Source organism: Equus quagga, chromosome 21, assembly GCF_021613505.1.
Source record: "Equus quagga isolate Etosha38 chromosome 21, UCLA_HA_Equagga_1.0, whole genome shotgun sequence".
In the NCBI taxonomy this organism is placed as follows: Eukaryota; Metazoa; Chordata; class Mammalia; order Perissodactyla; family Equidae; genus Equus; species Equus quagga.
The window spans coordinates 1,955,380-1,971,230 of NC_060287.1; the positions used below are offsets into that span (position 1 = coordinate 1,955,380).

The 15,851-nt window shown below is 41.4% G+C and overlaps 1 protein-coding gene across 2 annotated transcripts; it reads right to left on the minus strand.

The window, feature by feature from the left end:
• Positions 1–1,186: 1,186 nt before the first annotated feature.
• C21H3orf38 (chromosome 21 C3orf38 homolog) lies at positions 1,187–15,851 on the minus strand. 2 transcript variants are annotated; one of them, XM_046648285.1, is made up of 3 exons: positions 12,578–15,851; positions 11,114–11,352; positions 1,187–9,579 (listed from the first exon to the last, which is right to left on the minus strand). In XM_046648285.1, the coding sequence occupies exons 1-3, from the start codon at positions 13,437–13,439 to the stop codon at positions 9,004–9,006; spliced, it is 1,677 nt and encodes a 558-aa protein (XP_046504241.1). In that variant the 5' UTR covers positions 13,440–15,851; the 3' UTR covers positions 1,187–9,003. The 2 variants fall into 2 exon arrangements, with proteins under 2 accessions (XP_046504241.1, XP_046504240.1); XM_046648284.1 differs by having other exon boundaries at positions 1,187–9,582; positions 12,578–15,849.

Here is a 15,851-nt window from a genome sequence, read left to right on the forward strand (position 1 = left end):
AACAATCTACAAGTTTGCTTCATGGTTGTCACAGGCTAGTGTACATTAGTTCGGAGGATTCCAAATGATGAAACGACACAGAAAACATAAAGGACAAATAGACATAATCACTAAGACAAGAAATGCAAAAACGTGCCTTAGTGTCCAAGTGATTGCTCTAAGGCTGGGCATCGGTGATTGATCTTGAGAGGTGGCTTCATGCATCCCAGGGCTGAGTGGGCTGTGTGCGTCCCAGGTGCTTGGGACAGAAGCTGGGAACAACGGCTCATACTTGGTTTGCTTTAAGGAATGCAACTCTAGATGCTTCTTCTATATTTTTGGACTCTTTTCCATCTTGATGACAAATTTTAAACTGAGATGTATCGTTTTACACTTGTTCAGGAAAAATAAAATTACCTAACTAAATTCATTTACCAGACATATCAATGTGCTTTTAAAATGATGTGAAAACTGATGGTGACATACAAATATTTGACAGGCCATTGCTAGTACTGATCAGGGATGAATGGATCGCAGGCCAGAAAAACAGTCCAGATATTCATCATTGTCCTTCCTTATATGGTTCAACTGATGTTTTGAAAACATCACACTCACAGAATCTCTTGCACAGCACACACAGATTCTAATTCTGTATTCACACTAAAGTTCTGTCTACTATTTACATTATGGCGTTTTTATGATGGTGGTATTTGTTACTACTCTCACCATTTTTCAATAAGCCATTTTTGTGAACTAGGAATAAGAGTAGCAACTGTAAAATGAAAATTTAACAAACATCAAAATTAATAGGAAAGTACATTAGTGAAGACAAACACCCTGTTGACTTCATGTTCGCTGAGGTAAACTGACCAACACAGTCCTTGTCGTGTACATATGCACCTAATGACTGTACCTTAAGGACATAACACTGTCAAAAAGTTGAGATTTTAATGAAAACCCTATCTTACATTTAAAATCTACAAAATATGTGAACAATGTGCATGAAATTTGCAAAATATATAAGGAAAAAATGTTTCAGTGTGTTTTTTTCCCCTCTGGAACTGCAAAACTACCAAATTCGCCATTCTTTGAGTGACCTTGCTCAAATGCGAAGGCCAGGATTTTACCTACAGCTCAGATCAAGTGCCAAAAGATGACAATGGTTCAAGCAGTAAGAAGGGCATCAATGAGAGTCACAGAGAAGCACTTTCCAACAAAATAAACCCTTTATTAAACAGGAAATATTATTTTATACAAGTTAAAGTGAAAATAGTAATAAGAAAGTACAAGCTACTTTAGGTAGCAAGTGTTGTCCATTAAAACACCTGGTACGTAGTAAGCAGTCAAGAAATGTTTACCAAATTGAAAGAAGACATTTAAGAGAAAACACAGATACACTATTTAAAATCCACTTTTTTCTCAGTCCTGAAGTCTTGTTCTAGCATAAGGTTGCTCTCAGAATTAAAATTACGGCTTTCTCTGAGATTTGTCTTACTGCCTAGGAGTCTATTGTTGTTCAATGGTTTTACGATTGTTCTATTACTAGTTCCCCCACTAAAGTCCCTGAGATGCTTCAATTTTCCACTGTTACCTTGTTTCTGCACTCAAAGCTCGTTTTATCAAGATGCTGTACTTCTCCAATCAGTGCAGTCAGTACAGCAAAACCACCTGTCTTTGTTAAACCAATATTTTCCATTAAACTTCCTGGAATAACTTTCAATGACCTCATGAGTAGCATCCATCCAAGGCCATGCTTCCTACAGAAAAATGCCATCCCGAATTTGCCATGTCTCCAATTTCATTCCTAAATATTTGTCAACTCCTATTGCTCAGTTTCTTTGAAGGAATTACCTATAATTGATTTTATTGACATCTTTATTTTTACTGGGGATTACTAGCAGTCTACAATTTGGCCTTCCATCAACCACTTTCCACTTTTCTTGACTAAAACATGTAAACATATTTTGAATATATGCAACAAAGCAAAAAACTTTAATAGAACAGTAGCTTCAAACAACTTCAGAATTTTTAGTGGTCAAAAAATAGGAAAATATTTTAAAGGCTTCATACTTTTCTTTTCTAGTCTAGATATGATGTGTTAATATTTTCATTCTTTTCTGTTTTTTTCCCTCTGTAAGCAGAAATACACACACTAAACACAAATACTTAAAAATGTGTATTTGTTTGAAAAAAACAAAGAATGAAGTGTTTTCAATGAGCATGATTTATGAAGAAGCAAAATAATAACTTCCTGAATGAACTACAAATTACTTTAAAAAATATTCTTGAGTAGCTGTCCCAGGGGCGTAGCAGTTAGGTTCGTGTGCTCTGCTTCAGCAGCCAGGGGTTTACAGGTTCAGTTCCCGGGCACGGACCAAGCACCGCTCATCAAGCCACACTGTGGCAGCGTCCCACATAAAGGAGAGGAAGATGGGCACAGATGTTAGCTCAGCGACAGTCTTCCTCAAGCAAAAAGAGGAAGACTGGCAACAGATGTTAGCTCAGAGTCAATCTTCCTCACCAAAAAAAAAAATTCTTGATTTGCTAAGAAGACAATCACAAAACCATGTAAGTTCGAAATCACAGCAGACCTTAGAAATCATCTAATCTAACTGGTTCAGTTTTATATGTGAAGAAATTGAGGATTAAGAGTTTAAACTCCTTCAAAATAAGGTAGCAGCAGCAGTCAGACTGGAAATAAAGTGCAAGAAAAACAGGCTTTGTGGCTTAAAAAGGAAATACAACCAAAACAAAAATGCCAGAGGAAAAAAATGTCTACAACAAAACTATGTGAACTTCAGCACATTACTTAGCTTTTGGGGCTTCAGTTTAATAAAACTTTAGTAATCCCATCTACCAAAGAGCATTGTTGACTGTATCAGAGCTCATAATCACCACTCAGGAAGGTAACTTTTGCTTTATTCATTAAACAAAGATTTACTGAGCACCTAATACAAACACTAGACATTGTCTTTAGCAGATATATGGAGGAACGTGTGAGGCTTTGAACAAAAAGCAGCATTTGTTCCCTTATTTATAGCTTTAATAGACAGCTACTGAATGCCTAGTCTCTGTGGAAAGCAACGGAAATACAATGAAAGTGAAACAGTTCTAGTCCCTGCTCTCAGCTAAAATATAGTGGGGCAAAATTAATAAATTAGTAAATTAACAGTCATATCTAAAGTGCTACGACTGAAACAAACAAGGTGCTCTGATAAACATTAAGAAGCAGCTCCACTTAGAGAGGAGAAAACAGTTAAAGCAAATCCTCAAAGATGAAAACGAAGCAGCCATGCAAAAAGCTGAGGAAGCAATATTCTAGACGATGTATACAAAACTCTTGAAAAGAAAAAGTGCTTGACTTATTGAAAAAATTTCCAGTTTTTAAGCTCCATTTCGATCATAGTCCTTTCCTTTCTAAAACATACTATCAGTCTGTCTGCAACAACAAAAAAATTAAATTCTACAATTTTGGATACTTGCCAGTAAAAGCAGAGGGCTAACTAAGCACAGGATAAATACACAGACTACTTAGTAGTAGATGTTGGCTAGACCAAACAATGTGTGCAAATAAGTGGAGTCAAACCCATACGGTGACGAAAAGCAGATTATGACATCTTGACTTTATTTTGGAGGTTAACGGAACATCACTAAAAGTTCTGACCTTGGAGGATATGATGAAAGTTGTCCTTTAAGGAAATTTTAATCTGTCACAAATATGTAAAAAACACTAAAGCAAAGAAAGAAGAAATTATTGCCTAAGTCAAGGTTTAGGCAAAGAGGGTCTAATTACAGCAGCAGCTGAAAGAAAAAAAAAGTACTGCAGATATGCTATATCTGGACACGGCACGAAAGTGAAGGTGTGAAACAAAGCCTACTTCTGAGGCTGCAGGCACATCAGTGTCATAAACAGAAAGGGAAGAGGACTAGAGATTGTGACGAGACAGCGAGCTCAAGAAATCTGACATAAATTGTTACATATATATTACCCAATTACCTTTTTTCTTTTTCATAAGTAATACTGTCCTACATGAATATTCTGTATCTTTTCTCCAAGCAGTTTTAAATCACTAAATAAGCAATTTAAGAGATTTAATTACAAGAGGATACAGTATGCATCAACACTCCTACTCTGTACATAGATAAACAATATAGATTAAAGGCATCTTTCCTTTGGAAATGACAACCTTCATACTGAAGATGATTAGTCAAAAAGGATTCATCAAAAACCTACTGCATATGAGGCAATACAGTGTATTAGTTACCACATGGCTCTCGGGCTGGAAAACCTGGGTTTAAATTGAGGCTCTCCCTTTAACTCTGAAAGCTTGGGAAGTTACTCAACCCTGTTTTCCAGTAAAAGAGGGATAATAGTAACTACATCGTTTAGCTGTCCACAGGACTGAATGAGTTAATACACACAATGTGCACAGAAAAGTAACTGGCATAAAATAAGCATCCAAACCATAAATATTATTTGTCCTGTGCAAGGCATTGGGGGAAAGAAGGTTGCAAAATAAGTAAGAATCACCAGATCTAGGAATTTACCATCTATTTAGCAAGGCAAAGGTACCTTACCTTACATGTGCCAATTTGAGAACAATTAAGTGTGATACTAACCATTAATACAGTAAAAGATGAGAGATGGAAAAGATTAATGCAAAGTATGAAACCAAATGCTTCAAGAAAAAAGGCTTTCCTGAGTAGCTATTGGTTTTATTTTTTGTTCAGAAAACATCAGATCAGACAATTAACACAACTGGTAACAGGCAGCAGGCATTTCTTCAATCCTTAAATTCATTAATTTAAATGTAACTAATTTCATACTGGAGATTTAGGGTATCTAAAAAGTGAAGATGAAAGCTGCCAACCAAAGAACCCTTAAAAAGCGACTCACCAAAAAGGGCAACGAGATCTGGTAGTCCCGGTGGGAGGAGAAATTAAGAGATACCAAATCCAGGCCAGTGATTCTTTATAACATTTCATGACTAATACAAGTAATTCTGGAATTTCTGGTTTAATATTTTGGGATACATTATAACTCACAGTAAATATCACACTAAATTTTATTATTAAAGCTTTACTGAAAGACTAGTGGAAAGGTTCCAAACTAGAAAAAATAAAGCTACAAGTATTTAGTGCACTCTGATACAGTTCTGCAATAGTTTCCTCCCAACTCTAAATAAAGTGGTCTGTCAAAAATCCTGTATTCTGTATTGATAAAATCTCTATGGCTTAGATAGAGCCATAAAGCTATTTAAAATTTCACTTAAATGTTCGTTTTTCTGACCATATAATAGGATCTAACCGAATCCTTCTGCAAAGGGCCTAAAGTAGTTCTCACTTTAAGAAATCTAAACCCAGAGACTGAGACTTGAATTGAACATAAGAAGTTTAGGTAAATAACCTATTGATCTATTATTTCATCTTGTGCTTGATTCAGTGACTTACAAATTGTAGATGCTCAATAAATACACGCCAAATAAACGTGAAGAGAACCCAGACCCGGGAAGTCTGTTTCCCAGCACCGTAGCTGTGCTGCCTGCAGTCCAGCTGGCTATAGACAAAGGGCGCAAGCAGGGCTGGGGGTGAGAGGCGGTGAGAGGGAGCGGTGTAAAGTGAGATCATCACACACACAGGTCTTTCAGAGGAAATGTTCATATTTTTAAAATCCTTCATCAGAATTAGTCATCTACAAGCATTACCAAATAAACATCTTCTTAGGGTAAAGTTTTTGTAAAGGTTTTGAGAATATTTTTTTAAATATTTTTTCTTTTCACATTTTTATCATTTTCTCCAACGCATGTTCATTGTTCTTCATTAAATTTATTTTGTCAAAATAACATGAATTCTGAATTACTACTGTTATGTTTCACTTGACAGTACTGCTGTAGGTTTTAATATCGGATATCTTTTGCAAAACAAAATTCACAAGTTAACAACCACAATAAACTAACAGATTTCCTAGATTATCCTTTAATTCATAAGAAAGATTTAGTCCTCCAGCTTAGGGACTCTGCCAAGGGGACAGAATTTTGCAAAAATACTTTTAACGTTCTAACACAGTAGAGTAGTAAGCTAGGGGAAATGTAAGTATGACGGCAGGATGTCAACATAGCTGAGGAGTCCACTGGACTCGCAGATGTGCTTTAGGGAAGACTGTGGATTCACTGAAATATACAAAAATTGTACTATTACACACAAACTTTTTTTTCTGGGGAGAATAGAGCTCTCATTTCTCAAAAGGTCAATGACTACCCCCACAACCCAAATTAACAACCAGTGAAAAAGAGGCATCTAAATTTGTGAAAACAGACGCTAAGAAAAACGTTAAGGCACGGTTTTCACTCATTTTATGATCTACTTCACCATTAGAGCCATTTTGTTGAAACACAATGTTTCTGATTATCTTTTTCTTTTCCTTAAATCCTTGTCTGGCACTATTACAATTTCTTCCTGGGCCTAGGTAATTAGCCTTCCTTTAGCATAAAATTGTTACCTTTCTGAAAACCCAGGAACATTTTCCTATGTTTGTAATTTGCAAGTTGATTTAATAAATTAGAGATAGCTTTTTTCCTATTATTTGGTATTTTAGTTAATAAGACACATCAAATGTTTTTTGGCATTCTTAATAAAACATCCCAATGTAACTATTACTTTAAGATTTTTTTCATTTTAACAAAAAAGGGTAATTGCGGTATAACGTTATGAGGCTACAAATTAGCCTAGAGTAATAAAGTCCAGATGCCCCCATGGTCTACCAGATTACCATGAACTGTGTGTAGAGTGTTGCATTCTTTACTACTTGACTCCAGACTTTCCAAATACCAGCCAAGTGTAATGAAGCAAAGGGACACAAAGCTGGGGTCTCTGCCATGCCCTAACACACACAGCAGTGGGCACGGTAAAGAGCTCACTGTGCACCGTGCTTCCAGACCACCTCACGCTTTAATCTTCCTGAACAAACTTCAATTCCTTTAGGGCTTCCTTCTCTGAACAGGGAAGTCTATCCCTCCCCTATCATGGTTTCCAGGTAGTCTTAGGGCGCTCTAGTATATCCCATTGTGACCTCGGGCTTTTGAAATTCAGTAAATTCTAAAGAAAAGTTAAAATTTTCCCCAAATCTGACTGAGTTTTGGGCCTAAAGGTTTCCATGTATCCACATATGAAATTCAACCAGACGATATGATCAAAACACCACCACTGATGAGAGGAACCAAAGACCAAATCCAGACGCAGAAAAGTCTTTTATACAGTATGTAAGCTGCTTCTGCTCATTCATTCACCCATTCAGTTAAACATCAGACCTACTGTGTGCCCAGCTGTGGAGACGCAAAGGAAATAAAACATAGCTCGGATCCTTAACAGACTTAGCCTATCAGGTCGATTTCAAATTTTCGGGGCAATTGGAGCAGCATGCAGAGACTGCAGCCTTACTTGAACATTACACAAATTCAAAAACTTAATCCTCGAGACAGCCAGAGGCACTTCCTGCCCATCCTGAGTAGGATTTCTGCAGTACTTGACATCAGCAGCACAAAGAAAACAGATGGGAATGTTTTTAATTTTATCCTTTACTTAGGATATTTATCAATTACATGTTATAATGACACTTCAAACTTAAGAAAAAGATAACTTGGCTTTAAATCTAAACAATACACTATTCTTGCAGCAGACAAAAGGGATTTCCCTCCTTCATTAAGTTCTTATTTAAGGACATGCCAGTTTGTAGTCCTCATAAGAGGCATGGCATTAAAAAAACAAAAAAGATGAGTTTTCTCCTGTTTCCAAATTCTTGTCAGTCACCCTAGATAATCACAAGTAGAGCGAAAGGAAAAAATTAATATGTACAGAACACCATCACATCTCCCAGTCGAATGTTTTTCCAAATGGCATTTTTGTAAATTAAAATTACTAACTAAATCCAAGATCAGCAAGCAGCTGCTAGGTGATGAAGAATTTAAACTTTAAAGCAACTATGTAATTAATCGGGGAACTTAACCTTGTAACTCAAACCTAGTAAAACAAACTAAAGGTGGAAAAGATCCTAATAATTTTACTTTATGAGTGGGAGTCTATCTCTACCTATATAGGTGTTTATGCCCACATTATAAATTTGTGGGGGTTTTTTGGGTCACCTCTTCCAAGATCAATCAAGAGGAAAGACAGTAACATACAAAAGTTGGGAACTGGGGACACTTTCTTAAAGATTTCAGCAGTATGTTTCTTTCATACGGTATTACAACAAACGCTCTACAGAACTGTGAGCCGAGGCCTTTGATATGAATGAGACCTGTCTTGAGAAGAGCACTCAGCGTTGCCCAAAACAGTTCAGAAATGTTACAGATTATAAGATTTTTGGCTTGGATTACAGTAGATAACTTTGAAAAATGTCCTTCAAATATTTAAAAAGGCAAAGTATATTTTTCTCCACCTGCTAAATTATTGAACTTTTTGCATAAGAACGTCATTCAAGTTTCCTAAAATGAGAAATGAGTTTACATTAAACATCTCTAAAATATGTACCTTTTTTTTTAACAATACTGCCATGAGACATATTTGTAAAATTATCCAGACTTAGATAAAAGTAAATGAGAAATTTAAAAAGGGGAAGCCTTGAACACTATTAATTCTTTCCCATATGAAAAATACAGACATTAGCAGAATATTCATGAAATAAAATGAAAACATTACCTGGTTTCTAAGGCACACCGCTAGTTATAACACCTACAATGGGATTTATTTGATGAACTGCATTAAGCTTTCAGAACATGTGCTGCCACTCAGGTAGGAGGCAACTATTCACATGTCAGTGTAGTCAAGAAAGGCATTTCAACTCATCTGCAATCACTCAGACATTACTGATGCAGTATTTGGAAGAGTTCTGCATGGCAGATTTTTTCAGACTGGCATACGGTGCTCAATGTTTTAGAGGGTTAGGTAAACTCAGCTCTCTTTTGTTCAACACTGCCTCATTTCCACTGCATAAAGCTTGGTCTCTAGTTCCATTATCCAATGCCTGCCTTACATCAAGCCGTATACTTCGTTGGTACCACATAAAGTGATTACATTATGAAAGGCCTCTAGATCACTTGGTTCAAATGTAATAGCTGGTTCCATTAATTTTCCAGGAGCAAGGGAACCCTCTCCAATAATTCTCAGGTTGATAAATTTGATTTTCCAAGTATTCTCCACAAAAGGACAGCGGATAAGTCCAAAAATTTGTTCAAAAATGCCCAAACAAGAGTTCCCTCGGTGAACAGTCCCAGCAACTCCAACCATAACGAGACCATGGGGAGAAGAGGCACATTTCAGTCCACGGGAATCCAGGTTGGGACTAAGAAAAAGATATTCTTCTTTCACTAGTGACAGCAGACGAAGGCTCACAATGTCTGCTCCATGGTAGTCTATCACATTTTGTTCAGAAGTCTTGTAATAAAACCTAAGCTTGACATCATGCCAGAAGTGCTGTGGCCCCCATTCATCTTGAGGAGGTCCCAGAAAAGGATTCTGAGAATTAAGAAGTTGAAAGAACCAGTGACAGAATTCTTCTCCTAATCGATGAAAATCAACTTTTTCAGCTTTTTTATCTTCTTTTTCCTGCTGATTAAGATAAAGAAAGTAAATATAAAATAAAACCAAGGTTAATTCTTGTACCTATTTTTCTATCTAGCCTGTTTCAGAGCTAAGTTTTAAGGTACTGATTATAGCAGAAAGGAAATGAAAACATGTGAACTCAGTGAGTCCATCATGTATAGTAAATTCTTCTTTACAAAAAGGGGAAAAATCATTTCAGGATTTCCCAGCTTAAACACCTGAAAATTCAGCTAAGAAATTAAGATTTAACAAAGCCTCTTAAAATATCAGCATAAACAGTCAATAATAATGATTATATAAGCATTTTCTCTTGATCACATGTGGCAGTGGTTTCACAGATATATATCTGTCAAAACCTTCAAACTGTATGCTTTAAATGGATACATTTTGTTGCACATAAATTACATCACAATAAAGTGGATAAATAAATTAGCATTTTCACTGTCTTTAAACAGATACTTCTAATATGATTGAAATAGGTCATATTCTATGATTGGGATTAATTTTATAATATTATTTTTCTGTTTTTCAAAAGAAATGTTATTGCAAAAATATATCTGCTAGGCTAGATTTCATTCATCTCTGTATTCCAGAACACAGTACCTCGTTTAGATGGTAAGGGATCTTGTATTTACTGAGCACATGCTATTGAATATACTGGGCACTGTGCTTGACACTTAAATACTATTTCCTTGTACCTTCACAAGCCTTATGACAGATATTATCATTATGCCCATTTTACAAAGAAAACAAAGCTCAGAGAAGTCAAGTTAATTGCTCAAGTTCACACCTAGCATAAGGGCAGATTTGAAGTCACATCTGTCTGATTTCAAAGTCAATGTTCTTTTCAGTACATTAAGAAAACTTCTGGAAGACATTTTCCTAATGTAAAAGCAAATATCTCTCACTATAAAACCTCATTAATTCAAAGTATGTGGTACGTAGTTTAAAACTCCGCAAATTACAGGTTCATTCGATCAACATTTAAATATTCAGACAATACCTAAAATGTACACTAAAGATACAAAGAAACAGGAATAGCCAATGTCAGCCAGAGGAAATTACATCAGGGTTTTTTCCAGCTAAAAAAAAATCAAACGTAAAAACATTTAAGTTTCTTTCATGGGATTTTTGCAATTTAATACCAAAGAAAGTCTTCAAAGTGAGAAAGGGCTTACGATAGCACTCTTTTAAAGTGGAAAAAACATTACAGAGAACTAGAGGCTAAATTAAAATTAAATTGATCTTGCAGCTTATCTACTCTGTTTAATAATCCAAGGGTCCTTATTCGATAAAGAGAAAAATATTGTTTTCTCACAAATCAATAGATTACGTATACATTACTAAATGCCAGAAATATTTTGTCTCTTAGGTGCTTTAGTAGTCTTCCTTTAGGTTGCAAAAGATATGAAGGAAAGCTAAAATTAGAAAAAACAAGTAAAATATTATTATTAACCAAGCTATCCCAGGTCTAGGATTATCTAAAGAGTTTCAGACAGAACTACGGTTCAGGATGTAACTATAGCATCTATTTTACCTGCTGAAAGACTCTAACATTCTCCGTCTTTACTGGCTCTGGAGTTTCCTTCAATTTCAGTTGTAATTGCTTTTTCCAGTAATCCTTAGCATGCTGAATAAGGTTGTGTTTTTCAGTAGCTGGAGGTATAATAACCCCCTGTGCTGCCAAGTACTTAAAGATGACTTCTCGGTGGACTTTCCTACGCCTCAAAAGTTCTTCTGCACTTTGACTGTACACTAATATTGCACGAATGGCATCTAGAAGGAAATTGTAAAGATTAATAGAAAATCACGAGCCACTTTGTAAATCTGTCCAGGGTCAGCAGAAACTGCATCAAATATTTATAAACTCTTGTCACGGCATTGGTGCTTCTGCACGACGTGTTTAAATACCAGAAAGTGGGTTGTCAGGTTTTGGGTCTAAAAAAAAATTCTTTATGCTTTAAAATTCCCTACCTAACATTTCCTCTTTCTTTTGCTTCTCATAAGAAACAGTGAAATTCAAGCATTTTCTTTTAAAGAAGTGTGTTTTAAGAAAAAAATTAAGCCAGAGGAAAAAAAATTAATTTTCTAGTCAGGTCAGTGGATCTAAATTCATTTACAATCCCTAAAAATAGGTGAAATGACAATATTTTAGATGTGCAAGGGCTTTCAGTTCAATCTCCTCACTCTACAGACAATGAAAAGTCAAGGATACACCAAGAACTGGCAGAACCAAGACTTGTATTCTCTTTTCAATTAAAAAAATTTTACATTACACAACAAAGATTATTTTTAACATGCGTGAAGTACAGAGAATGGCGATAAAATGAACTCCCATATGAACACCTCGGAGCTTAAGACGCAGGAAATTCCTGTACCTCTGGGGCCTCATATCGCCCGTCCCTCCTGCCCAGTCCCTCTCGCCCCTCACCCACCCCTCGCAGGGCGCTGGGCGCTGCAACCCCGAGCGCGCCGGGGCAGCCCTGCTTTTCCGCGCGGACGCACAGCACGGCTGCGGCCCCCACACGGGGCAGCCTGGGCTCTTCCGAGCGTTCTGCAAGTTCAAGGCATCAATCTGCCGTCTTGAGTAACCAGCTGTTCACGCAGCGCTGCTTGGAGGTCAGTCTACGTGGATATACACAGCTCGAGTTCATGCGTTTGCCCTGTTGTACCAGTTTATCACACGACCAGACCCCAGGCTGCTCATCCGGCTATTGACAGGATGTGTGTGTGAGGCCCGGGGAGGGCGGGGAGACCGGGGAAGCCGGGGAGGGCGGGCAGACCGGGGACGGCGGAGCAGGGCGGGGAGGCCGAGGAGGGCGAGGAGGGCGGGGAGGCCGGGGAGGCCGGGGAGACCGGGGAAGCCGGGGAGGGCGGGCAGACCGGGGACGGCGGAGCAGGGCGGGGAGGCCGAGGAGGCCGGGGAGGCCGGGGAGGCCGGGGACAGCGGAGAGGCCAGGGAGGTCCGGGAGACAAGGGACGGCGGAGAGAGCGGCCGTACCTTGGCGGTCGTCAGGCTGCACCAGGCGGTTGGTGACGGTGTCGCACAGGGCCGTGATCTCGTCGTTGTCCAGGAGGCCGAGCAGGTTACGACAGCCCTCCATCTCCGGGTAGCTGAGCCCAGACATCTCGACCCCCAGGCGGCGGGAGAGGACGACGCCAACAACGTCGCCCCCACGCCCGCCGGCCGGCGCCTCCGCAACAGACACCGGAAGTGCCTGCCGGTGTTCGCCGCCAGGGGCCTCGGGTATTCCGGAGCCACGCCGGAAGTGGTCGCCAGTGAGGTCACGCAGGAACGCGGCGCCGCGCACGGCCTGCCGGGCTGCCGGGACAGAGAGGCGTCGCGCGCGCCCCGCTTTCGGCAGCGCCGCGTCCGCGCTGAGGCGCCGCCTGGCGTAGCGGAGCGCGGGCGTCGGGAGCCTGTCCTGCGGCGGGGCGCCCCGGAGGCTGCGCGGGCCAGGGAGTGCCGGCTGGCTCCCGCGACGCCGGCGGCCCACGGCACAGGCTGCGTCCCCGCCCGGCGCGCCGGCTCCCCGCGGAGCGCCCCCAGGGACACCGGCCGCGCTCCGACTGCGCCGTCCCGCCCGCCCTGCGCGGGGGCCTCGGGGCCCGTAGGCTGCCGGGCCGCCCTGTGCTCCCGTGCCCACGGGCGAGCGCCACCGTCCGTCCCCGGCCTCCGTCGCGGAGGCTCGGCGGAGACGCCCACGGGCCCTCGTCGGGCCGGCGCCGGGGAAGCCTGGGCGCCGCCGCGGGCCTGTGGCCGGAGGGCGACAGCCGACAGGGCCGCAGCGGGGACCCGCCGGCGGCGCGTTGTCGCTTGCCTGTCTCCTCCCGTGTTCCCGCCATATTAGACTCGTTAACATTTCATTAGGGTATTGCCAGTTAGTGGCTGAAAAGTACACATCTGCAAATCCAGGTGAGCGTATAACATCTTAAAAATATGACAGCTAAACGCCAGTCATAAAGTGCGCTGTAAGCATAGTCTTTAAAACAAGGCGTTCAAAACGTGGTTAAGCTAATTTGCCAGTGGATGTTACGTGGGGTTTCGTTTACTCAACAGATAGCAGTTTTTCGTTAAACATTAATGAGTGCCCACTATGCTAAGGATTGAAGATTAGAGAAACGGCACACACCCTCCTCCAGGGAGCTTTAGGAGTGTTGTAAGTAAAGAAATGACACGTAAATGCTCATATTGGGCGTGAGACGACAAGGAAGGCATGCCCAACTTCGTCTTTCATTCATTAAAAAAAAAATGTATTGATTGAGCACCTAAGAGTTGCCAGGCACTGTTGTGATGCTGGGAACAAATGCAGGTCCTTTGGAGCTTGCTTTCTAGTGGGAGGAGAGACAATAGACATGTGAGGGACGACAGACTAGGCCGGGAGATGCTGTGGGGAACCCCAAAGGAGGGGTCTGGGGAGGATGCTGCTCCTTTATACAGGCTGTCAGGAAAGGCTTCCCTCGGTGACACTAAGGGACAGAGCGAAGGGAGAGAGGGAAGCGCAGGAGTGCAGGAGGAGGCCGCAGGGGCTCTGCGGGAGGCGCGCGCAGTGAGGGCGGAGCTGCGGTCGAGGCTGACGTGGAGCAGAGTTCCCGGCTGCGGCGCCGCTGGCACTTGGTGCGGCGCAGTTCTTTGTTGTTCGGCCTGTCCTGTGCATTGTAGGATGCTCACAGCATCCCTGGCCGCTACCCAGTGGATGCCAGTAGCACCTCCTCCCCCAGGTTGTGTCTACCAAAAGCATATCCAATTTGCCAAATGTCCGCTGGCTGGCAAAGCCACCCCCGGTTGCGAACCACTAACAGAGAACCACCTGTCCAAAAATGCTGTCTGAGACGATGAAAATGTTCTGTATCTGTGCTGTTCACTCCAGTCACCATCGCCACATGTGGCTATTGAGCTCTTCTAATGTGGCTAATACAACTGACGAACTGAATTTTAAGTTGTATTTGAATTTTAATAGCCACATGTGGGTAGTGGCTGCTGTATTGGATAGTGCAGATCTAGAGCCTTCCGGGCCATTATCAAGCCTTGACTTTTATCTTTTACCTCTCTGTCTTCATTTTGTGTTATTTCTCAGTCTCTCACACCGGACTAGTCTCCGTGGCCCCCTCACTATGTGTTCAGGAAACTTGCCATGCAGGTCCCTGCCTCGGAGCCTTTGCTCGTGCTGTTCCTGCCTGGCACACTCTTCCCTCGGATGTTTGAATGGCTCTTTCCCTTCCTCACTCACGTTCCTGCTCAAAGATCACCTGTGACAGAGGCCTTCCCTCCTCGCCCTGTTGCGTCGCCACCAGCGATGCCTTCTTACTTCCGCCTCCCCCTCGCTTACTGTTCTGCAGCACTTACTGCATACTCCGTGTGTGCTGCCTGTCAGTAACATGTGAGTTCTGTGAGCCAGGGAGTTTCATCTGTTTTGGTTTTTTTTCTTCATTGCCTCTCACAGAGCCTGGTCCACGGTCGGTGTGCAATGAATATTTGTTGAATAAATGAATGAGTTGTAAAGCCATTGGAGGATTTTCAGCTGAGGAACGGCATTCTCGGAATTGCTTCAGACAGGATGGTTTTGGCTGCTGGTGTGAAGAGCAGACTGCAGCAGGCCAAGGGAAGAGGCAGGGAGCCTGATCTGGAGACTGCTACAACAGGCCAGGCGCGAGGGGAGAGGGCCTGAGTTCAAGTAGAGGGCACCGTAACAAGTCAGCGGTGACTGCAGGGTTGGGTGTGGGCAGCTGGAGCTGCTCTTTACTGAGAGAAGACTGGGAGAAGTAGGTTTCAATGGAGAAATCTGGAGTTATCAAGAGGTATCAGGCTTTCCGGAGAAAGTGGTGATGCCGAAGAAAGATTAAGCAAAGAATGAGGGGTGGGGCAGAGGGTGAAGAATACAGGTAAAGGGAACAGCAGTGAAAAATGCATGGAACAAAACAGCATGGCTCTTTTTGGCTGGAGCCAAAGACAGTACAGGAGCCATAAGGTGAAGAAAAATTCAGTAAAATCCTAACAGGAAGGGCTCAGCAGCAGGCCCTTCACAGACTTCATTCTTACAACCTTGCAAGAACAGGTGTCTGCTTGTAACAGGTGAGGAAGTCTGACTGAGCTCACCTCAGGGGTGCACTTAATTGCTTAAGGCTCCACAACCATACAACTATCATGCTGGAATTTGAATACAACTCTTTGAGCTGTTTCCATTAAATCAAGTTCTGGTAGTTTCACTTAATACTTTTTTTTTTTTTTTTTGAGGAAGGTTAGCCCTGAGCTAACATCTGCCACCAATCCTCCT

What these genes read in the sequence shown, in the direction of transcription:
- C21H3orf38 (XM_046648284.1), bottom strand. Translation starts at nt 13,439, where the DNA reads ATGTTAACGAGTCTAATATGGCGGGAACACGGGAGGAGACAGGCAAGC. An exon ending in GCAGCCTGACGACCGCCAAG is followed by an intron (nt 11,353 to 12,577) that starts GTACGGCCGCTC and finishes ATTTCCTTCTAG; the next exon opens with ATGCCATTCGTGCAATATTA. An exon ending in ATGTTAGAGTCTTTCAGCAG is followed by an intron (nt 9,583 to 11,113) that starts GTAAAATAGATG and finishes TATCTTAATCAG; the next exon opens with CAGGAAAAAGAAGATAAAAA.